The sequence below is a fragment of the Bos indicus x Bos taurus genome, chromosome 9, assembly GCF_003369695.1.
Source record: "Bos indicus x Bos taurus breed Angus x Brahman F1 hybrid chromosome 9, Bos_hybrid_MaternalHap_v2.0, whole genome shotgun sequence".
NCBI classification, from domain to species: Eukaryota; Metazoa; Chordata; class Mammalia; order Artiodactyla; family Bovidae; genus Bos; species Bos indicus x Bos taurus.
The window spans coordinates 52,649,532-52,674,561 of NC_040084.1; the positions used below are offsets into that span (position 1 = coordinate 52,649,532).

At 37.9% G+C, this 25,030-nt stretch overlaps 1 protein-coding gene across 2 annotated transcripts in view; it reads left to right on the plus strand.

Annotated features, from left to right (window-relative positions):
* The window catches only part of MMS22L (MMS22 like, DNA repair protein), a 125,029-nt gene that overhangs the window by 66,700 nt on the left and 33,299 nt on the right, over window positions 1-25,030 (plus strand). For both annotated transcript variants that reach the window (XM_027551364.1, XM_027551363.1), the window contains exons 15-16: window positions 19,095-19,288; window positions 24,533-24,683. In XM_027551364.1, the coding sequence (XP_027407165.1) occupies window positions 19,095-19,288; window positions 24,533-24,683 (345 nt within the window). The remainder of the gene's footprint in view (window positions 1-19,094; window positions 19,289-24,532; window positions 24,684-25,030) is intronic.

The window sequence follows — 25,030 nt, forward strand, 5'->3', positions numbered from 1 at the left end:
ACTTTCTAATTGTGAAGAACAAGATAAGAAAAACAGTTTAAAAGATCCTGCTAGACAGTCCAGGTTAAATGCTTAAGTCTCCAGTTGTACTGTAACAAATGGCTTTGTGTATGGAATATAGGATGATCTGTTTCTAAATACTAAGTTTTTGTTTTATATCCATTTTGCACACTGCAATTATTATTTTTAGCATGGCAAACAAAATGCATGAAAGCAAGGCTGGAAACCTTAATTAAAGAGTTCAACTACCAGAGTTAATAACCAGTACTCATTTTGCCTGGTGATCCCTTGATTAGTAGTATATTTCTTCAGTGAATGAAGATTGGTAATTAGGAGTATAATAAAGATGTACCAATTATAAATAATCTTGTGTGTGTTCAAGTTTTGTTTTACTGTTAGGCACTTATTGAAAACTTCAGGTGTAAGATTTTAATTACTGCAGTCTCATCTTGACTAGGGATCTTCAGTATGGCTTATAGAGGAAAATGATTTGGAATCGGACACACCTGGATTACAATTCCACTTCTGTTATTTATTGATCAAGTCATTTAACCTAAGTCCATTTTTTTCACCACCAAATGGAGATACTATTTACCGTGCAGTATCTAAACAAACCAAATTAGAACATAATAGCAAGTAACACTGAGTTAATCACACTAGTCAAGGCTACTGTAGTTGCTCAAGAACCCAGAGACATTGAAGATTATGTGTGTGGGATCCCTCCCATGCTTCTAGAAAGGATATGTAAAAGCTGTGGTGTAGTAATCATGACAACTGTGCTCTGCACCTATAGATCAGAAACACCCTTTGCCATTTTTAAAGGTGTCTAAATCTTGGGCAGGTGGATAGAGGTTGCCAGGTGAATACCTTTCCCTTCATGCACAGAAGTAGCTACTGGAAAAGCCTTGTGGAGTATGAAATCTAGGCTAGTTTAAAATTTCTAAGAAGGCCTGAATCATAAACTTGTATTTAGGATAGGTAAGTAAGCCATGTATTTATTTATGTTCATTCCTACTTGAGTGATTATTTGGTTGATACATGCACAGCAATAGATGTGTAAATACTGTCAGCTGTATTAAGTGCTAAGTAAAAGACAAAGGTATACTGTTTAAGAAGAGTTCAGTGGTCTCTCCATTTACTTTCTCCTAATTGGCAATGAACATGTATCCTCAGCTATGTGTAAGCACAAAAATGTTACTATGGAAACATTTGGAGGCTTTCTAAATGTACTGTGTGATGGAATCAGCTAAGACTGATGTTTATCTTAAACACATAGCTTGTCCAATATTTAAACCTAATGGACAAGATGTGTACCAGTTGAAAATGTAATATTTATCCAATCATTTCTATTCTATCAAGCCTAGCTCTAAAGCAATAGGTTGTACTCATAGAGTAATAAATTTTTAGTGCATTTGGAGATAAAGGCTATTGGTGGTGATTGCTTAAACTCTTTTTGCTCAATCATCTGAATGGTGCAAATCAAAGCATTTTGTCAGACTGTGAGAAGTTTCACCTAGATATTGCTTCCCACACACGCGGGTCACCATATAAATTACGTTCACGGTTTTACAGCGTAGCTGGTGCTAGAAGTTAAATTGATGCCCAGTGGTGGAACTCGTAAAACATTTTCCTGTTAACACGACCAGGCAGAGCTGACATTGTTGATGGTGGGTTCGACCTAATAAACCATTGGTTCTAACAGTGATTTTTACTGTGTTTCAGAGGTGATGATGATACAAGTTTAGTGATCCAACAGTTCTTCCTGAATGACAGAAAATTAGCTCTACTATCTATATTACCAAATGCTGAGAACAGTAGGATAGGGGGTGATTGAAGCCTAATGTAACCTCAGGTTCTGAAAGATGATGAATTACAGGAGCAAACTCTTAACTCGATGTGTACCTTCTTCACAAAGAAAAATACTGATTTTTCTCAAAAGAATTGTGTTATATATCATCTGTTGGAAATTTGGAAACAACCTTGTTACCACCTTGTTATTAGAGGATGTGCTTTCCTTTCAGAATCTTTTACACAGATGCTTTTAGGCTGATTATCATTTCTGAAAGGAAAGCGGTTTTACATTTGGTTACCTTTTCGTTTCTATGTTCTCTAAAGTTACTTTTCTTTAAAGACATTAAGCTTTATCAAAGGCTTTTCAATTAAGAACCACAGCAACAAAAATCTAAACATTTTTTCCCCCATTAAAGTAAATTTCAGGGGTTAATTTTCTTCTGCTGGTTATAAACAATGGAAACTATGGTAAAGTTTATTTTGAAATATTTCTTTGGTCATAAAGCTTCATCTTTTCTTTTTTAAAGTAAGTTAGTTTTTTCTCATTTCAGGTTAAAATTCACAGAATGGTAACAAAACCCTTCTGTTTTATCACTGTAAGCAAGGGTCTTTCCAGAGAAGGTAGTGGCACCCCACTCCAGTACTCTTGCCTGGAAAATCCCATGGATGGAGGAGCCTGGTAGGCTGCAGTCCATGGGGTGGCTAAGAGTCGGACACGACTGAGCGACTTCACTTTCACTTTTCACTTTCATGCATTGGAGAAGGAAATGGCAACCCACTCCAGTATTCTTGCCTGGAGAATCCCAGGGACGGGGGAGCCTGGTAGGCCACCGTCTATGGGGTCGCACAGAGTTGGACACGACTGAAGCGACTTAGCAGCAGCAGCAGCAGCAGCAAGCAAGGGTCTTTCCAGTCCTTTTTCTGTGCTGTATTTGCTCTTTTCACCCTGGTGCGCATTCATACACAATTGGTGATTTTCCTGTAGTTTAGTTCCATTTTATGAGAGATCATAAGTCTTTATTCACCTCTTTACCATTGCTTACCACAGTTTATGCACAATTTTTTTTTTTTTGTTTTTTGCGTCAGGAGATGACCTTTTTTGTTGTGCAGATAAATATTATCAATTATGCTACACAGGTGAAACCTGCCATGTACAAATAGCATGTATCAGGCCTCAAGCGTGCAGAACCAGATAAATCAGCTCATATGCTGAAGCCTTGCAAAAAAAAAAATTAGTGATGTAACAAAAGCCTTTAAGGCTCTCAACCCTAGTAATGGAGCTTCATAGTAACCCTCACAGATTGTTGACAAAAGGAGTAATCTTTTTAGCAAAACTTTTTCCCCTCTATCTTTTCCTCCCTTTTAAATAACTGTCCTAAAGTTGGCAAATGGCCTCTCCAGAAAGAAATGCATGTCTAACTAAGTATCTGAAATAGCTACAAAATTAAAACTTAAGAAATGAATGGGCTGTTAACATGCAGGTTTGTTCCAAAGAAGCTTATACATTTATTTATTTTGGTAATTGATCTTACTCATTGACTAGTAACTGCTTTTTCTGCATAGAATTCAGATGAAACTTTCAAAGTTAGAGATTTGATACACAGGTTACAGCTGGGTTGTTGAGGACAGGAGAGGCACAGAGGGTAAAAATGAAAAGGAGGGCAAAGAGGAGTCAGGGTTGGAAATCTGTAGGAAACATTTAGTGGGAAACAGGAGCTAATTAGTAGGTTTCATTCATTTGAAGCAAACCCTTTTTAAAAGTCTCATGAAACCTATAGTCTTTCTCATCACAAAAATATATCTACACAAAACTTTACACATAATTTCAAGGGGTTTATAGACTTCTAAAGCGTATCTACCCCAGGTTTTGCATTATATTAGTGATTAAGCTGTTATTCCTGTTAGAGTTTGGTTATATTTTTGGTAAAGAATATTTTTTCTTATTGGCCCCAAGTGACTCAGTGGTAAAGAATCTGCCTGCAAATGCAGGAGACCCGGGAGATGCGGGTTTGATCCCTGGGTCGGGAAAATCCCCTGGAGAAGGGAATGGCAACCCACTCCAGTATTCTTGCCTGGAGAATCCCATGGACAGAGGAGCCTGGCGGGCTACAGTCCATGGGGGTCACAAAGAGTTGGACACGAATGAGTGTCTGAGCATACATTCTTTCTTCCACATCCCTAGGTATTTTTTAACTCTTTTGCTTGACTGAGTTTTGAAACCTGAAAACTTGGTCAGTAAGTAGGGCTGATGATGAGGTTTATTAGATCCATTATCACAATTGGCAATGGTCAGTGGTGTCTTGTTTTGTAATTTACTACATTTCTTGAATGTAAGAGAAATATTGAAGATGTAGAATGCCTATGAGGTTTTAGAAATAATATTTATCAAGGAATACTACTTTTCCCATTGCATTAGCTATTGTAATTATACCTTGGTACAGTCTGTTGACATAGAATTGGATTTGATTTAAATGGAAAGGAAAAAAAAGACTGGACGTTTTCAATATTTATTGATACACCTAGTCCATTAAGGTAAATTATAGAGCAGATTTCACTGTGACAGGAACATTTGGGTTAATGTAGTTAAGAATCAGTCAACATTGCCATTAGACCCTTTCTTTTTAGGAATTTATTACCACCAATTAGGAAAAAGTGCTCACAAATGGAATTTAGCCCTAGCTTACTTGTGGAATATTTGATCTCCCAAATATTTGAGTCTTTAATAAAACGATCCTGAATTCTTTTGAATCAAACTACTTTCCCCAACATTGCCACTAAACACATCTAATAAGATGTGTAATCCTTGCAGCTGTGAGTAGAGGGCACAGCTGACTATATACTGTTGTTTTCAGAAGCGGCTACTGGGATGGTGAAAATTAAGCTAGCTTTTGAAGGATGGTTTTATTAATTAGCTTTAAGAGATGAACTTCATAAGTTTGCAAACATGCTACTCTATATCTAGGGATTATTAAAATGAAACTCGCTTTTAAAAGCTCAATTATTAATGAGATGGTAAAGCAACAGAACTGAGTAAAATTTATTGAGAGTAAATGTGATACTGTCTCTAGAATGTCTCAGTAGTTGCTTGTTAATAGGTGTACTGTGGTGGATAGTTAGGAAACTAAAGTTGTCTTTCTTCAAATAATCTTGTTGCAATTCATTTGTCCTAAAACAAGTCTAGAATTTCTGAGACTGTTGCAGATGGTCCCTCAGAGTCTTGAAACATAGCTGTTTCATCTTAAGTTTTCCTTTGCACCATTGCAGATACCACCTCTTATTTGTACTTTTAATAAAGAAAAGTCTTTGTTCTTCCTCATGTATGAAATCCTTGAATCAGGTCTGTATCTTTCTCATCTTTAAATTCCTAATTTCTACCATAGTACTTAGTATATAGTGGGAGCCTATTGTTTAAAGCATAATAAACTATGCCAAAATTTACTGGCAGAAAACATACCCAAAACAACTTTTTCATAATACAGTGCTTACAGATCATGTAGGTCAAGAATATGGAAAGCCAAGGACAGCTCTTCACTGCTCTCCTGTGTCTGGGGCCTCAGCTAAAATGTTTCAGTTTGGGATAACTAAAAAAGCTGGAGACTTTTTGGTCTCAGTGCAAACAAAAGTCAGTTTATACGATACTGTAATCTGTAAAGTATACAATAGATTATGTCTTAGAAAACAACATATATACCTTTATTAAAAAAATACTTTATTGCTCAAAAATGCTAACCATCATCTGACAACACAGTTGTCACAAACTTTCAATTTGGAAAAAACGCAGTATCTAAGAAGTGCAATAAATGAGTATACCATTATTGCAACAAAAAAAAAAAAAAATTCTGATTTCCTCTTTCAACCAATTCATAAGGTCCCCCTCCTTTTTGCTTGTATGAGAATTCTATAGATAACTATTTTGGTAAGATCTAATGCATGTATGGTTTCTCAATTGTACATATCCACTTACAGTTAAAGAGGAAGAGAACTTTGTTTGAAATCCCAAAAGACTGGTATGACAACTATAGGTATTTTATCAAAGATGTGTACATTTTGTTGTGAGACTTATTACAAGGAGGGTCTTCACTCTGAGTGCTTTTGAAAAAAGGACAAAAATGCTGGATCATTCATGTTCTTCCCAAACAGTATTCTGGTAGCAGGCAAACTTGGAAACTAAATAGTTTTATATTGAGCCCAAATCCCTCTTACTTTCTTCATTATCTTGTACCCATATACTTGCTATGAAATTTGGAGGGTAAATTCCTGGAAAGAAGGGGTCTAACTGAATATAAGCAGTACAGTGTTACTGTAGCATTACTCCTTTGAAAATGAGTTGTCACGGGCAGGTGATGATTACTCTCTTGTACTTTTAGAAATCCCTTTAAGTCATGACATCCATCTGCCTATGGTTTCTTTCAGTTTTAATGTCAAAGAACTTTAGCCAAGCCTTAATGTGGTCTTTACCCTCAGCCATTTATTTCCTTGAAGGCATCTTAAGGTGCTGTAAAACTTCAGTCTTAATATCCAGCATGACACTGTTTCTTTGAGTCATTGTGTTGAGTTCAGGACTATACTTCTTGATCGCAGGCAAAGCTGTTCCTCCAAACAGAATAAATGGCAGGAATAGACCACAAAAAGATAAGCATTCAACTTGAGATAGTGCAGTAGAGACCCCATTTACTAAGAACATTTGCACTACGTTGTGCTAATAACATGAATGGCTATAGATTAGGCTCAGTTTTATTAAATTAGCATATAAGATAGCATTCAAGCATTGGCAAAAAATACAAAAAGGGTATTGTGATGAGTGGTCCCTTGTACAGTTAACCCTTGAACAACATGGGTTTGAATTGCCCAGGTCCACTTATGTGAAGATATTTTTCAGTAATACTACAGTACTACACAGTTCATGGTTACTTGAATCTATGGATGCAGAGGAACTGCAGATTTGGAGGACATATATGCAGATAAACCTCTCCATTGTTCAAGGGTTAGCTGTGTGTGTGCATGCTTGGTCGGGTGAGCACCAGGCTCCTCTCTCCATGAGATTTCCCAGGCAAGAATACTGGAGTGGGTTGTCATTTCCTTCTCCAGGGGATCTTCCCGACCCAGGGATCAAACTCATGTCTCCTGCATCTCCTGCATTTTCAGACAGATTCTTTACTATTGAGCCATGTGAGAAGCCCCTAAGTCATAAATACACATACTTAAGAGGTTGAATTTTTTAATGAAGATATTTTAAAGACAAATAACATTGTAACATTGCTCTGTGCAGTTACATGGGGTGTTTAAATGTGTATTTGTCTAAGATAGGGCTTATAAGCACTAGGTTATATTGAGAACATATGTGGGTATGTTGGGTGTATATGTTGGCTTTGTTTCTGTTAATTCTCCCCACCTTAAAGAATTGTTTACTTGTATCTAACATTTTAGATGGCGTGGCCCTCCGTGACCTGGTCTCCATCAATAATATAGTTTCATTTTCCATCATTCTGCCCCTTGACTTTTCATCTTCTGAAAATACTAACCTGTTCATGAGTTTCCTCATTTACCATGCAGTGTCATGTCACTTTGCTTTACTTATGTTATTACAACTTCCTGAGGCTTTTTGTGTTTTTTGTTTTTTTTTTTTCAGTTAACAGCTTCCTTAATCTGATAATAGTGTATTTACCCCTTGAGGCCTTCATCAAACCCCCAGGTGGACTAAATGTTTCCTTTGTGTGTATCGTAATATTCTGTAGATACCTCTGTCTTCTCACTTAATTGTAAGTTCTTTGAGAGTACTGACCATATTTGATTGCCTCTAATACACTACCTCTTGATGAAAGTGAAAGAGGAGAGTGAAAAAGTTGGCTTAAAACTCAACATTCAGAAAATGAAGACCATGGTATCTGGTCCCATCACTTCATGGGAAATAGATGGGTAAACAGTGGAAACAGTGTCAGACTTTATTTTGGGGGGCTCCAAAATCACTGCAGATGGTGACTGCAGCCATGAAATTAAAAGACGCTTACTCCTTGGAAGGAAAGTTATGACCAACCTAGTAACATATTCAAAAGCAGAGACATTACTTTGCCAACAAAAGTCCATCTAGTCAAGGCTATGGTTGTCCCAGTGGTCATGTATGGATGTGAGAGTTGGACTGTGAAGAAGGCTGAGCACCGAAGAATTGATGCTTTTGAACTGTGGTGTTGGAGAAGACTCTTGAGAGTCCCCTTGGACTGCAAGGAAATTCATCCAGTCCATTCTGAAGGAGATCAGCCCAGGGATTTCTTTGGAAGGACTGATGCTAAAGCTGAAACTCCAGTACTTTGGCCACCTCACGCGAAGAGTTGACTCATTGGAAAAGACTCTGATGCTGGAAGGGTTTGGGGGCAAGAGGAGAAGGGGACAACAGAGGATGAGATGGCTGGATGGCATCACTGACTCGATGGACGTGAGTCTGAGTGAACTCCGGGAGTTGGTGATGGACAGGGAGGCCTGGTGTGCTGCGATTCATGGGGTTGCAAAGAGTCAGACGCAACTGAACTGAACTGAACACACTACCTCAAGTAACTAATAGACATTAAAATGTTCATTAAAATCAGCTGAACTACTGGGCACAAGTGACTTCTGAATCTAAATGTACTCTTGGATTCTAGGTCCAAATTTCCAAAAACTTTGGGGATTTTGTTACTTAAATTTTCTGTTTGCAAATCAAATTATACTCTTCTTGTGTAGAAATTAACTGTCTCTCCTACCTTTGTTTCCCTCTCCCAAAAGTTAGCAATAACATAGATTGCTCCTTTCTCTCTTTCACAAAATGCCAAATAATTACTGTTAGCTTTCTTGTTTCTTCATAAAGTAGCTTAAATTGCACATTAACTCATACCTGCATGTTTATAGAAGCTTCGTAATTGGTCTCTCCTGTCTCTCATCAGTTTTTATTCTAATCCATTCTGTTTGCCATTACCAGATTAATCTTTCCCAAAGCGCTGTTCTCATTATGTCACTCCTCAGTTCAAAATCTTTCAGTGGTTCCTTACTATTAGGTTGGTGCAAACATAATTGCGGTTTCAGACCATGAATTTTAAATCATTATAACTAGGCTCAAACACATCTTTATTAATCAAAATAGGAACCATTACAATCAACATGTTTTTGCCAATGAGAAATAGGTTTGTTTATTACTGTAGTGTAAAAGTCCTTGCTGCAGGATTCAGTGAACTGTTAGAAAGCATTTCCTGTATTGTGCTGGTTGTGGAAGCATTTTACCTGCAAGAAGTTGTTGAGATGCTTGAAGAAGTAGTTGGTTGGCAAGAGGTCAAGTGAACATGAGGATGAGGCAAAACTTCATAGCCCAATTCATTATTCAACTTTTGAAGTGTGTGACTTGCAGTCAGGTGTAGTCATGCAGAAGAATTGGCCCCTTTCTGTTGACCAGTGCTGGCTGAAAGTGTTGCAGTTTTCAGGGTATCTCACTGATTTGCTGAGCATACTTCTCAAATGGAATGGTTTCACGGGGATTCAGAAAGCTTGTAGTGGATCAGACAGGCAGCAGATCACCAAACAATGATCTTGACTTTCTTTTGGCGCAAATTTGACTTTAGAAAGTGCTTAGGAGCATCTTGGTCTGACCACTGAGCTGATCTTCGCCAATTGTATAAAATCCACTTTCTGTCGCATGTCACAAACCAGTCAAGAAATGATTTGTTGTTGTTGCATAAAATAAGAAAAGACGACACTTCAAAATGACAGGTTTTTTGATTTGTGGTCAGCTCACGAGGCATTCACTAATCAAGCCTTTTCACCTTTCCAATTTGCTTCAAATGCTGAATGACAATAGAATGGTCGATGTTGATTTCTTCAGCAGCTTCTCGCATAGTTGTGAGAGGATCAGCTTTAATGATTGCTCTCAGTTGGTTGGCAACTTCTGATGTCAGTCTCACTATCAGCTCCTCATCCTCAAGGCTCTTGTCTCCTCTGCAAAACTTTTGGAACAACCACTGCACCGTACATTTTTTAGCAGTTCCTAGGCCAGATGTGTTGTTGATGTTGCAAGTTGTCTCTGCTGCTTTACGACCCATTTTGAACTTCAATGAGAAAACCACTCAAATTTGCTTTTTGTTTAACATTTCCATAGTCTAAAATAAATATAAAATAAGCTGCAAGTAATAAGTCATTAGGAAAAAAACTATAAAATGAGAAATGCACATTAAAATGATGTATAACATAACTGCATTTATTTAAGAATATATTCCAATATCAAAGGCAAATTTCCACAATGCAAAAACCACGCTTTTGCACCAATCTACTACCTACAGAATGAAGTCTAGATTTTCTTTTTTTAAGAGCAGGATGTGCCTTAATCGTTTGTATACCTCTGACTTCACATACAGTGACTGGCATTATAACTTCTTGCGAAGTGAATGAGGAGAACATGTGACTGAACCAGTATTCAATATTGTCTTTATTTTCTACTCTTAAATTTATTGCCTTCTAATTCTGCTATAAAAATTATCCATTATAGTCAGAGTGGTTACTATTTTTTTCCCCTTCCCCAAATACCTTGCTTTTTCAAATGTTCCTTTTAAAAGAAATTATATAACACTTCTGCTTTCTGGCTTGTTATCCACTTTGATTCTATCTGAAGTTCTTTGACGAATCTGCTTGATCTGGAACTCAGTTTCCTCTTTGACTCATCTGCTTTTCCTTCTGTCTTCCTTTGTGCTTCAGCCAACTGGCCTCCTAATTGTTGATCTTGAGCCCATAAAACCCCTAGCCTCGGCACGTATGCACTTTTGTTTCTTGTGCCTGAAATTCTCTCTCCACGTGTACCCGTGTGGTTCTCCGCCTTACTCATTTAAGTCTTTGCTCATGTGTCACATCTTCAGAAGGTATTTCCTGGTATTCCTCGTTGAAATACCATCATCACTCATCATCCCTGTACCTTGATTTCTATTTATCCATAAAGCTCACCACAACCTCAGGTAATCCACATCTGTGTTTAATTATCTCTCTCTCTTTAAAATACAAGCTCCAGGGCAGAGACTTTGTTTTGACGACTTTGTATCCCTACTGCCTAGAACTTGGGTAATATGCATTGAATTAGAGTAAATGTGTGGAATTTATATGCCTTTGTGTTTTTAGTTCCCTCATTTTCACTTTTCTCATCCTTAACCTGTTCTCTGAGAATCATTTTCATGCCCGTTTTATTCTGCTGCCATCAATGATCTTTAGTTTCCGAATTACTGTAAAACCTCTATTTTTTTAATTAATTTATTTAATTGGAGACTAATTACTTTACAATATTATAGTGGTTTTTGCCATACATTGACATGAATCAGCCATGGGTGTACATGTGTTCCCTATCCTGAATCCACCTCCCTCCCCATCCCATCCTTCAGGGTCATCCCAGCGCTCCGGCCCTGAGCACCCTGTTTCATGCATTGACCCTGGACTGGCGATCTCTTTCGCATATGATAATATACATGTTTCAATGCTATTCTCTCAAATCATCCCACCATCGCCTTCTCCCACAGAGTCCAAAAGTCTGTTCTTTACATCTGTGTCTTTTTTGCTGTCTTGCATATAGGGTCATCGTTACCATCTTTCTAAATTCCATATATATGCGTCAATATAGTGTACTGGTGTTTTTCTTTCTGACGTGCTTCACTCTGTATAATCAGCTCCAGTTTCATCCACCTCATTAGGACTGATTCAAATGCATTCTTTTTAATAGCTGAATAATACTCCATTGTGTATATGTACCGTAGCTTTCTTATCCATTCATCTGCTGATGGACATCTAGGTTGCTTCCATGTCCTGGCTATTGTAAACAGTGCTGCGATGAACACTGGGGTACACGTGTCTCTTTCAATTCTAGTTTCCTTGGTGTGTATACCCAGCAGTGGGATTGCTGGGTCGTGTGGCAATTCTGTTTCCAGTTTTTTAAGGAATCTCCACACTGTTCTCCATAGTGGCTATACTAGTTTGCATTCCCACCAACAGTGTAAGAGGGTTCCCTTTTCTCCGCACCCTCTCCAGCATTTATTGTTTGTAGACTTTTGGATAGCAGCTATTCTGACCGGCATAAGATGGTACCTCATTGTGTAAAACCTAAATTTTGTTTACCCTTATGCCTGTAGAGTACAGGAATGATTATCAACCTTCTCTCATACAGAATTACAGTTGAATACTCAGAGTGATTCATGGACTACTTGTTGTGTGATCATTTCTTCATCTCTTGCAGGAATCAAGTAAGACATATTCAGTAAATGGAATATCTGTTATTGTTAGCCAGAAAATCAGAATGTTAAATGAGAATGTGTGTGGCAACTCTATTCTAAGTGTTTGACTTTAATGAACTAATGTAATCCTGTAGATACTATTATTGTCACCATTTTATAGACAAGACAAGCCAGGAAGGTAACTGCTTAAAGTGTGGCCATGGGCATGCAAAATCTGCCTGCTAGACAGGTAGACTCTTGGGCCCCTCCCCAGACCCACTGGGTGAGAATTGTTTTTAAAATAATAAGCTTTGACCCTAGACTTGTAGATGCAGTAGGATCTTCAGTGAAGTCAGAACTTCCGTGTTTCTAAAAAGCTCTACAGGTGATTTTAATGGTAGTGAAGATTGAGAACTGCCAAAGTAGATCCCTGTTTTAGTGTACCATAAAATGCAATGAAATATCACCAAAACTTTTAAGTCACTTGAGACCCATAGTCATCTACATATATAAGACTAATAAAATAATAAGGATAACATAAAAATAATCACTTTTTATTGATGTATTTTCATGCTATACCCTATTTTGGGGATAGGGACAAGGAAATTTTTTCCATAGGAAAATTTTAAGTAGTCACATGGCATTGAAATTTGGAATCCCTGTAGAATTCTCTACTTCCCAGAACTATTAAACTTTGAATATGTGTGCATCTTTTGTGCCATCAGGATTGGATGTTATATTGCTTTGAAACTACCCCTTTTAGAAACTTGGCATATGAATGAATGAATACAGAAATAATGGCATTTAAGACATGTATTACTTATATAGTAATATACTTACAGGTAGTAAAATGGTATTTGGAGTAGCTGTAGCATAGTTGCATGATAGCTTGACTGCCTGGATTCAAATTCTGTCTCTGCTGCTTACCAGCAGTATAGCCCAGTCAAATTATTTACTCTTTCTGTTCTTAGATTCCTTGTCTACAAAATGGGAAAAATAATGCCTACAGAATTAAACTAGTTAATAAAGGTCAAAAGCAGAATAGGGTAACACATATATTCTCACTAAACAGTCTTTGATTCTCTGGCCAATAATATTCCATTATTCCATTTGTCGAATATATTTTATTTGGGAGTTTTTGTAACAGTTGAGGAAATGGCCATCCACTAGTAGTTGAGAGAGTAGGATTTGTTCTCTGGTGTGTCTTGTCTCTAAAGCCTATATCTTTCTAGATAATGCTCTACTGAATGTGTGGACATGATTGTTAGAAATTGGAATGAATAACAATAAGACTAAAGTAAATATTACCTTGCCTTATAGCCTATAAATTGTTTTTACCTAAGTTGTGTAATTTGACACTTCAGCAGCTCTATAGAGGATATAGTAGGGCAGTATTCCCATTTAACAGATGAAAAACTAAGTCTTAGTTTTCCGGGGTCACAGACTAGTCTTCTATCTCCTACACAAGTGTTCATTTGGATAATTTTTCCTTACACCTTGAGGAAGCTTTTTATTCCTATGTTGTTGTTGTTCAGTCTCTTACTCGTGTCCAACTCTCTGCTCCCGTATGAACCACAGTATGCCAGGCTTCTCTGTCCTTCACTACTTCCTGGCGTTTGCTCAAACTCATGTCCACTGAGGCAGTGATGCATCCAGCCATCTCATCCTCAGTCAGCTCCTCCTCTGCCCTCAATCTTTCCTAGCATCAGGGTCTTTTCCAGTGAGTCAGTTGTTTGCATCAGGTGGCGGAAGTATTGGAGTTTCAGCATCCGTCCTTCCAGTGAATATTCAGGGTTGATTTCCTTTAGGATTGACTGGTTTGATCTCGCAGGCCAAGGGACTCTCAAGAGTCTTCATCACATCAGTTCAAAAGCATCAGTTCTTTAGCCTTCAGCCTTCTTTATGGTCCAACTCTCACATCTGTACGTAGCATTGGAAAAACCATAGCCTTGACTCTACAGACCTTTGTCAGCAAAGTGATTATCTCTGCTTTTTAATACATGGTCTAGATTTGTCATAGCTTTCTTCCAAGTCACAGGTATCTTTTAATTTCATGGGTTCAGTCACCATCCACAGTGATTTTGGAGCCCAAGGAAAGAAAATCTGTAATTGTTTCCACTTTTCCCCCATCTACTTGCCAAAAAGTGATGGGACCAGTTGCCATGGTCTTCATTTCTTCAGTGTTGAATTTTAAGCCAGCTTTTCCCTCTCTTTTTTCACTTTCATCTAGAGGGTGTTTAGTTCCTCTTTGCTTTCTGCTATTACAGTGGTATCATTTACATATCTGAGGTTTTGGGTATTTCTCCCAGCAATCTTGATTCCAGCTTGTGAGTTATCTAGCCTGGCATTTCTCATGATGTAGTCTGCATAAAAGTTAAATAAGCAAGGTGACAATATACAGCCTCAATGTACTTCTTTCCCAATTTGGAACCAGTCCTTTGTTCCATGTCCGGTTCTAACCGTTGCTTCTTGTCCTGCATACAATGGTGCATTATATATGACTAGAAGTATCATTGCCAGTACTGGGCTTTTTTTTTTTTTATCATCGCTTAATAGTCAAAACAGCCAGTAAACTCCTTGCCTTGACCTCACATATTCATTCAATCATTACCACCCATTCACCTCCTTGTCCATGTACACACAAATACATGGAGCCCCCATTCCAGGGAGCCCCTATTAGGATATGCCTGGGCTACCACTCAACAGACTGGTTTCTGACCTGTTGCGTCTCCCTAGTAACTGGATATGCACAGAATTGTGGGGCAGGACTTCCCATTATCTTCTAGTGAGACTTTGCAGTATTCTCTTTATACCTAGAATTTGTTTTTGTTTTATTTTTGTTTTTATTTTTTGAAGACAGGATTGGATTAAATGATTTTTAAGATACCTTCCAGCTTTAAATCCTTGTTTTGTGGGGGTTGTTTGCTTTCTGGTAATTTCACTAGTTTGGTTATCTTATATTCTTTCTGGGTGGTAAAGCAGATTATAGCCCTGTTTTATAGATGTGAATAAGAATAACAGGAAGATCCAAAGTACCTGAGGTTTTTTGGGCTTTTTTTAGTAAATTTAATTGAAACTAAAAATGGTAGAGTATCCTGATTCCCATCCAGTTTTCCATTAGTTACATTCATCAGACACTTGGAATCATCACTCATAGTGGTTTAGAACAACTTTTTTTTTAACTTAGAGCTTCCCATTATATTTTTCACTGATGTGGATTGAAGTTGGCAGGCTTTGAAGTAGAACTTAAAAAAGGAATTCAGTTATTAATTTTTTTAACCCCCTTGCTTTCTGTTAGCTCTTACCAGTCATATTAATAGATGCCTCAGTATATTTGTATGTCTTTGTGAGGATGGGGAGGTGGGAGGGTGAGATATATAAAATCACTACAAAAAGTAACATGGAAATATAAATAGGAAGACAAATCTTGGAAAGTAGAGCACAAGAACAGCTTTGTACAGGATCAGGAAAGTGCTTGAACTAACGAAAGTAAGCCCAAAGAAGCAGGATACCAGAGCTATTAATAAAACAGAAGCTTACGAAGACCTGGATAACTAGGTATGTACAAGTTTGGGCATTTCCATAGAGTAGCGATGGGCTTCTCAGGTGGATCAGTGGTAAAGAATCTACCTGTCAACCCTGGAGATGAATGTTCCATCGCTAGGTCAGGAAGATACTCCGGAGAAATGAATGGCAATCCACTCCAGTGTTCTTGCCTTTGAGATCCCGTGAACAGCGGGGCCTGGTGGGCCACAGCCCATGGAGTTGCAAAGAGTCTGGCACAACTTAGGGGCTAAACAACAACATAGTGTAGTGATAGGTTCCTGAACACTGTTGAGGATGTTATTCTTCACATGTAATCTTCACAATAACCCTGGTAGGTGGATAATAAATGATTTTTCCTAATTTTAACTCTTTAGAAAATGAAATTTGGGTGGTAACTCATTTTTTTTTAAGGTCACACAGCTCTGAGTGGCTTTGCTAATAACCAGCAGTTTTACCCAACACAAGCTACTTCTGTTGCCTCAATTCCCTCATTTTATAAGATTTGAATCATAATTATACCTACCTCATAGGGTGAGAAACAGTGCTTACAAACTTCCTAGTGTGGTTGTTGGCACATGGTAAGTACTAGTAAATGCTAGATGTTGCTATTGTTTCTGTGAAAGCTGCAATTTAAATAACTTGACATTCAGCAGATTTTTTTTTCTGCTATATTGGATCTTTTAGAACATAAGTGGGTTGGTTATGCATGTATATTTCCAAAATGATTTTAAAGTCAGTCTTCTACTTAAAACCTACATCCCTACCACTTTACAAAGCAAAGCTACATGTGGCTTCTCCAGCTTCTTTTCTTAAGCTTAGTAAAATTTCTTCAATCCAAGTAGGGAGAGAAGAAAATTGATCAATGTTTTAATTGTGTGTGTGAGCGCACACACATGCACATCTTAGTGTTACAGGGTGTGTGTTTTAGTGTATAAGGGAAAGTATGGGCTTCAGAGTCAGATTTTGATTCAGATTATGGGGCCAGCTCTTCTTAGCCATGTGACCTTTGGGGATATCATTATCATCTTTATCCTCTATAAAGAGGATTAGTGACACCCATCTCATAGAATTGTTCTGATTTTTAGTTAAAGAATTTCCAGCTTCATAAAGGATGATCGGAAATGATACCGCTTCCTGGAGAATCGATTTTAAAGAGTGAAGTAAATGGCTTATTTTATTTAGAAATAGTAAAATCCGTGCTACCCAAGTATAGTAAATTATTTATTATCCTTTGAGACCAATATACTTGAAAAAGCTTTAGATGGGTTTTGCAAATGGTGGTATTATTTCACTTGAACTCCAGTGTCTTGAAATGTACCCATGAATTTTGCTTTGTTGATATAGGCAATTGAGTTAGTTGCCAAATGGATTTTAGTGGTTTGATATTCATCTTACTCAAAGCTAAAGGACCTGAAATAATCTTTAGCCACTAGTTCAAGTTGAAAGCATCTCAGGCAAGTTTTACAGGAAGAGGACATAGCAGATATTTGGTTAGTTTTTATGAAACTTGATTACTATGATATTCTTTCTCCAGGTGTTTTGAACTGCCCCCAGTACTGCAAGTAGCATTAAGTTATGTCTCATAGTTATCCAAGAATTCCAGTGTAGAGAGACATAGAGTCCTAATGTTATATAACTTATACTTAAAATCTTTACTTTTGTGTTCAGTTCAGTCACTCAGTCGTGTCCGACTCTTTGCGACCCCGTGAATCGCAGCACGCCAGGCCTCCCTGTCCATCACCAATTCCTGGAGTTCACTCAAACTCACGTCCATCGAGTTGGTGATGCCATCCAGCCATCTCATCCTCTGTTGTCCCCTTTTCCTCCTGCCCCCAATCCCTCCCAGCATCAGAGTCTTTTCCAATGAGTCAACTCTTCGCATGAGGTGGCCGAAGTACTGGAGTTTCAGCTTTAGCATCAGTCCTTCCAAAGAACACCCAAGGCTGATCTCCTTTAGAATGGACTGGTTGGATCTCCTTGCAGTCCAAGGGACTCTCAACAGTCTTCTCCAATACCACAGTTCAAAAGCATCAATTCTTCGGCACTCAGCTTTCTTCACAGTCCAACTCTCACATCCATACATGACTACTGGAAAAACCATAGCCTTGACTAGATGGACCTTTGTTGGCAAAGTAATGTCTCTGCTTTTGAATATGTTATTAGGTTGGTCATAACTTTTCCTTCCAAGGAGTAAAGCGTCTTTTAATTTCATGGCTGCAGTCACCATCTGCAGTGATTTTGGAGCCCCAAAAAAATAAAAGTCTGACACTGTTTCGACTGTTTCCCCATCTATTTCCCATGAAGTGATGGGACCAGATGCCATGATCTTCGTTTTCTGAATGTTGAGCTTTAAGCCAACTTTTTCACTCTTTTATAGTTATGTGAAAAATACGATGATGTGGTCTTGCCACCAGTTTTGATCTTTTTGTGGAATTGCTTTAAATCTGTGCATTAGTTCCGTATTTTATATAGTTATTTTGAGTGTCCACTTCTTCTTGATGAACTGATTTAAAGCATCAGGAATGTTGGACTTAATGTAATTTTCCTTCTTTTTTTAAAGTACTAGTCATTTTTCTTAATGGAATACTGCTACTATCAAAGGAAGTATTCTGGCTTAGCTCCACTGGTTTATTTTCACTGTTTGCTCTTTAATTGAAGAAAACAAATATAAGGGTGCTGTGTATGCATTTGTGTCTACTCAATTGAGATGGCAGTTATATGTACAGAAATAGAAATAACATTACAGTTATATATACAGAAACAGGAATAACATCATAGTTGCATGTTTAGTTTTAAATAATATTATTAATTGTTGGGCATATTGCATTATCTTCTATTGCAGATCACTAGAAAAATCTTTTGGTATTCACCCCTGTTATGTTTCTGTTAAGGTCTTAGAGATGTCTCAGTTTTCCATAGGAAAAGTGAGTAAATGACAAATCAAAACTTGAGGCAGTATTGAATTCACGTTTTACTGATTTTTGGAGAAGAATGATTTTATTATTTTTTACCATGTGAAAATGATTATGGGTCTTTTTGGACCAAAAGACTAATAATGTTGTATCTAGCACAGTTTTATATTCCAGCTTAATGTCTATGTCTGCTCTAAACAAGAAAAGTATTTTAATTTAAAGTATCACATATAAGCCATAAATACTTTCCTCTTGGTACATCATAACCTAAAGCTCACAGGAGAAGTGGCTTAAAATTTTGTTTTTATGTCTAGATTGTAAGTAAAATCACTTGTCATAGCGAGTTGCAAAATGCAAACCTTCATTTTGAAGCTGCCTGTTTCTCATTTAGATCTGACATATTAAAAAGCATATAATTAATGCTTGACATTAGTAATTAACATTAACATTATGGTACTTAATATGCCATCGTTCATCCATCAAATAACCAGAAATGCATAATGTCTTGGCATAAAGGTTTTAATTAGATAGAACTGTCCTTCAGTTTTCACATGGTGTAAATGTTAAAACCCCAAAATGTATTTAAAGAAAAATTTTGTATTTGTTTGTTGGGTGTTAGCTGTATTTTTATTTATTTTTTTAGGAGTCTGCATCAACAATTGCGTCAGGAACTTCAAAGGGAGCATGGGGACCTCAGTGTGCAGTCTTCATTATCGACTAAAGAGCGCCACCTTGCTGCAGTTGCCAGTGCGCTGTGGAGGCATTTCTTTTCATTTCTGAAGAGTCAGAGAATGTCGCAGATAGTGCCTCTCTCACAACTCGCGGATGCAGCCGCAGGTCAGCGTTCTTTATTTGCCAGTTAGTTTCTCATTTTGCAGACTCGGTCAGTTTTTTCTTCTGTTTGCTTAGTAGCAAACTCTTATTTTATTACAGTGTAATAAATATTTTGACAACCAGGAAGAAAAGAATTATGTATTTTAAAATTAGGATTCTTTGGCTTGTTTATTATTTTCCTGTTAGTAAAAGTAAAAACTAAGTGAAGATTTGCTAAAAAGATCATTTTTAACCTTAAAACTACTGTACTTACATGAGCTTTTCTTATTCATGCATTATTTGGAAAGTAAAACAGCATTTGACTTCTAGTTCAGGTCGTTTATTTTCAGATTGTATGTGCAGATACCTAGTAAAATATGAAATTGAATAAAGAGCAAAAAGAGATGGAATGAATTCCACTTCAACATAAAGCCGATGAGATCAGAATGACATGGAGTACATAGAATGTTACTGTTCAGACTTCTGTTAGATTCTATTTTAGGTTGTAATTTTTACTTAATTTGATTATTAGCCTATAGACATGTCCTTAGACTTTAATGGACTCTGAATCAGATGAAATTATAGGCAAGAATTTGAATATATATATTCACATATGCACTTTCCCACAAGAAGTCTTTATCTTTTTCAAAGGGATATTTTATCCAACGTATGTTAAGAAGTACTGGAATAGAGATCAATATGGTGACTACATGTATTTAAATGCGGTTTTTAAGAAGATGTTTAATGTATTTAAATGTAAATGCTTTTAAAAACCTAAGCTCTAAACCAAGGTTTATTTTACCCTAGTGTGAATAAGGAAAACTGAGCTAAAAGCATTACATAAAAAACTTCATGATATACATTTGAAAAGATTTTGAATTCTGGTAGTGCTTCCATAATTAAGACTTTACAGCGATACACAGATTGGAGAACTGTGACAGGCAGTGCTTTTGCAACCACTGGAATGTCTGTGAAAATAAATACTGACTTTCAGTTTAACCAAAGCAGTCATTACTAGTCAATATGACTTATCTTTCTACCATTCATCATCCCAACTCTCACTTAATGACCAAAATGATACACGTTAGTCAGTACTGTCTTAGGTCCTGAAAATAAATAGTAATATAGATATAAAGCAAATGTATGTGGGTTTGGGGTTTGTTTTGCAGTAAAGACAGGAGGCAAAAATTTCCTGCGTTAAAAAATAGTTAATGAATACTTTGCCATTGGGGATTTATCAATGGGAAAAAAAGAATTACAGTTCCTTTTTTCATGCATAAGCTCCACGTTCTTAGGGAAAGAAGAGAACATAGGTAAGTAAAATGTGTAATATGTCAGATGATGATAAATGGAGAAAAAGAAAAATATAGAAAAGGATAGGGATAGGGAACCTGGGTTCGATCCCTGGGTTGAGAAGATCTGGAGGAGGGCATGGCAACCCACTCCAGTATTCTTCCCTGGAGAATCCCCATGAACAGAGGAGCCTGGCGGGCTACAGTCCATGGGGTCACAAAGAGTAGGACACAACTGATGTATTAAGCACGAGGAAAGATCACAGGCAAGTTATAATTTTAAATAAGAGTTGCCCAGAAAACATGTATAGGTATCATTTATTTGAGCAAAGACCCGAAGAAGGTGAGATATGCGGCTATGCAGATATGAGCTATGCAAAAATCCAGAGGCAAGAGCATGTCTGGTGTGTTCAAGAAACTACATGGAAGCCATCAAAGCTGTTGCGGCATAAGAAATGGAGAAAGAGTAGTCAGAGACGCAATCCATAGGCTATGTAGAACTGCTTTCTCTTCTGGCTTATACATAGTTGTAAAAATGTTCACTTTTACCCTGAGACTAGAAAGTCTTGAGCAGAGAGGTGATATGATTGCTCTGGCTGCTGGATGGAGATTAGACTATCGAGAGGTGGGAAGGTCACATAGAGAACTCTTGTAACAGCTTAGAGATGGACAGCTGGGGCCACAGTGGGAGCAGTGGAAGTGGTGAGAAGTGGTCAGATTTCCAGTTTGAAAGTAGAGCTGACAGAATTTTCTAAGTGGGTTTGATAATGGTAAGCAAAATAGACAAAGGGAGAAACCCTTGTTTGAGATGAGAAAGATTGTGGCAGGAAGAAATTTTTAATGAGTGAAGACCTGGATTTTGACTTGGGAGATACAGAGATAGATAGATAGGTATCTATCCCTTAAAATCTGAGTAGGGATGTTGAGTACACCCCTGGATAATAAACCTGAGTTTCAGGGAAGAGGTCCAAGCTGGAGATTTAAATTTGGAAGCTATTTATGTGCAAATTGTCTTATAAAGCTATGACCTGGATAAGACTACTAACAGAGTAAGTAGTAAAAAGAGAAGTTTGAAGACAGGTCCTAGGATATTCCCATGTTCAGATTTATAGGATTAGAAGGAACCAAGAAAGGAGACTGCAAAGGAATACCAGTGAGGTGATGTGAAAACCCATTATGTGTAATGCCATGGAAACCAAATTACAGAGCATTTTAAGGAAAGAGTAGTGATCATCAATTCAAATGTGTTTAATGGGTCAATTAGGATGAGGCCTGAGAATTGGTCACTGGATGTAGTAGGACAAAGGTCACTAGGTTTTTGCTGTAGTGGGTAGAGGCCAAGGCCCATTAAAGATATCCAAGAGGAAATGCGAGAAGAGGAATCGCTGGCTGCAAACATAAGTAAATCTTTTTGAGTATCACCACTAAAAGAGGCTTCCCTGGTGGCTCAGATGGTAAAGAATCTGCTTGCGATGCAGGAGACTCAGGTTGGATCTCTGGGTCAGAAGATGCCCTGGAGGAGGAAGTGGCAACCCTCTCCAGTATTGTTGCCTGGAGAATTCCATGGACAGGCTACAGTCCATGGGGTCGCAAAGAGTCAGACTCGACTGAGTGACTAACACACACACACCTATGAGAAGTAGAAAAAAACGGGGATGTTAGCTGGAGAGGGAGATGGGGTCAAGGAGGGTTTCTATTTTTTAATTTTTTTTAATAACATGGGAGAAACTCCAGCATATTTATAATGCTGACAGGAATGTATAGGAGTGAGAGAAAACTTGATGTTGCCAGAGAGTCATTTGTGTTTTAATGCCCAGGAGAAATGGGATCTCATTGAGGACTCGGCCTCAGATCTCCTGTGGTAGCAGAAGAGAAGGCAGAGTAAATGGGTCTGCTTGGAGGTGCCAGGGTAGATGTGGTGGTTCTCTTCTGATGCTTCTCAGTTCTCCGTGAAGTAGTAAAAGTCATTAACTGAAAATGAAGATGGGGAGGAGATGCCGACTGATGGTGGAGAGAGGAGAGACGGTCTGCAGGAATGCTCTAGGAGAATGAAAGACCAAATGGACTAGTGAAGTATGGTAGGAATGATGGCCAGCTCTAAGGACCCGCTTACCATCTGCAGTCATAAATTTAAAGTGCAATCAGACCACACAGTTGTTCACCGGCCCCTTAATACTGGTCATAGGTGCCTATGGGGAGAAGACAAAGAATTGTAATTAAACAGATGGTGTTTTTTTTTTTTTTTTCTCCCCAGGCAAGTTCAGTGAATCAAGTAAGAGGCAAGGGAATTGATGGTATATGAAAATGAGTATAATGATGGAGCGTTCAGTCAAGTTGCCTGAAAGGGGAAAGAAAGGCACAAAGTCAGTGAGGAATATAGGGAAGTTTGTAGGACTAATGAATCGTAGGTCCTGATGGAATCAAAGGATTGCTGGAGGGGTTGGGAACCTAGAGGAGGAGAGTTGGAAAGCTGATTTGGTGTCAGAAAGAGGGGGTCTTCAAAGTAGGGATTTCAGTGATATTGTACTTACGGGCAGTGTCAGGTTCTCTGTATCACCATGGGAGTGAGTGGCTAAAGTAGTGGAAGGTAGTCTCACTGAAGGAGAGAAGTTCAAGGCCAAGAGACTGGGAGAAAAAAAAAATCATCAAGAACTATGACAGGACTGCAGTTAGAAAGGATGATCATGAGCTACAATCTTCAAGGAATGAGAGGTGGCAAAGGAGGGAACAGTAGACAGGTGCAACGAAGAGAGCGTTGGTATGATTTGATGACCTGAGACTCAGAGCCAGAGGTTTTTAAGAAGAGGAAGGGACAATGATCTAGAAGCAGCAGCATGGACCAGAAGTTGCTCACCCTCTGTGGGTCCAGTGTATGAGAGTGTGGGAAGATATAAATAGCCACCATTTGAGAGAGCACTACAGGAGGCAGTGCTTAATAAATAATTTATTGACAAACGTAAATTGATGTTGGACAAGGAAATGGCAACCCACTCCAGTATTGCCTGGAGAATCCCATGGACAGAGGAGCCTGGTGGACGACAATCCATGGGGTTGCAAAGAGTTGGACACAACTGAGTGCACATGCACATAAATTGATGTACTACAAATTAGGTTGGGGAATCCCAGGAAATCACAAAATAAAGTCTATTTGTTTACCATGGTGATCTAAGACATTCTGGTTCCTAGGCTTTTTGAGTTCTGAGGGAAGTGGAATATCATTGATTGTAGGAAATCACTGTTTACTAGAAGAAAATGTCCAGTGTCCATGGTGAGTTAGAGCTCTTCATCTGTGGTCAGTGAAAGTGGAGATCGCTCAGTCGTGTCTGTGGTAGGTGATGAGTAAATTAACTTGATTGGAAAAGAGTGGATGCTAGAAATATTTTTAGTAATGGATCATTTGGGTGAAAGAGGCTCTTTAGCAGAGCCATTAGGTTTAGAATTTGCCATTTGAGGGCTTTCCTGGTGGTTCAGTGATAAAGAATCCTTTGCCAAGGCAGGAAACATGGGTTTGGTCCCTGATCTGTAAAGATCCTACATGCCTTGAAGGAACTAAGCCCGTGCATTACCCCTGTTGAGCATGCATTCCAGATCCAGGGAGCTGTAACTACTGAAGCTCGTGCTCCTAGAGCCTGTGTTCCACAACAAGAGAAGTGACTGCAGTGAATCAGTCAATAAATTTTTTTTTTCTAATTTACCATTTGAAGGGCCTTTCTATAACAGATGCATTGTGATGATGCTGAGACAGATTTTTCCAGACCCTTTCTTGGAGATGCAGATAATCAGCACAGAAATTTCTTTGATGATACGAGTTTAGTTCAGTTTTAGCTTTCTGTTCTACATTTCTAAAATGTGACATTTACTGTTTAGTGCTGATTTTTAAAAAAATCACTATTAACATAATTTAAGGGAGATAGTGGGTTTTTTTTTTTTTTTTTTTTTACATTCTCACTGTAAGTTTCTCTCATTCTAAATCTAGATTTTACTTTGCTGGCAATGGATTTGCCCAGCACAGCCCCATCAGATCTTCAGCCTCAGCCAGTTACATCAATGATACAACTCTTTGGTTGGGATGATATCATCTGGCCCCAAGTTGTAGCCAGATATTTAAGTCATTTCCTACAAAATAGGTAAGTGTTTTTATTTCAGGTATACACATTAATATAAACCCACAATAGATTAGTTCACAAGGAAGGTGAGCATTTCCAAAATAAAAACTGATCTTTGCTATGTATACTTTCACTGGGACAATTTGTTACTTTTCTGTGTATCCACATTTTGACTGTATTAATAGTAGGAAACTTTTGTTAAAACAATGTTGCTGCTGCTTTGTCAAAATGGTTTTTATAGGACTGCCTTAACTTATCCAGAAATGATTTTTCTACACTCACCATTGTGAAAGAAATTATACAATTAATATTGCTAAATCTGTAAGACACTATTTTATTATTACAGTTTTAGTTTAATGATAGCTTTC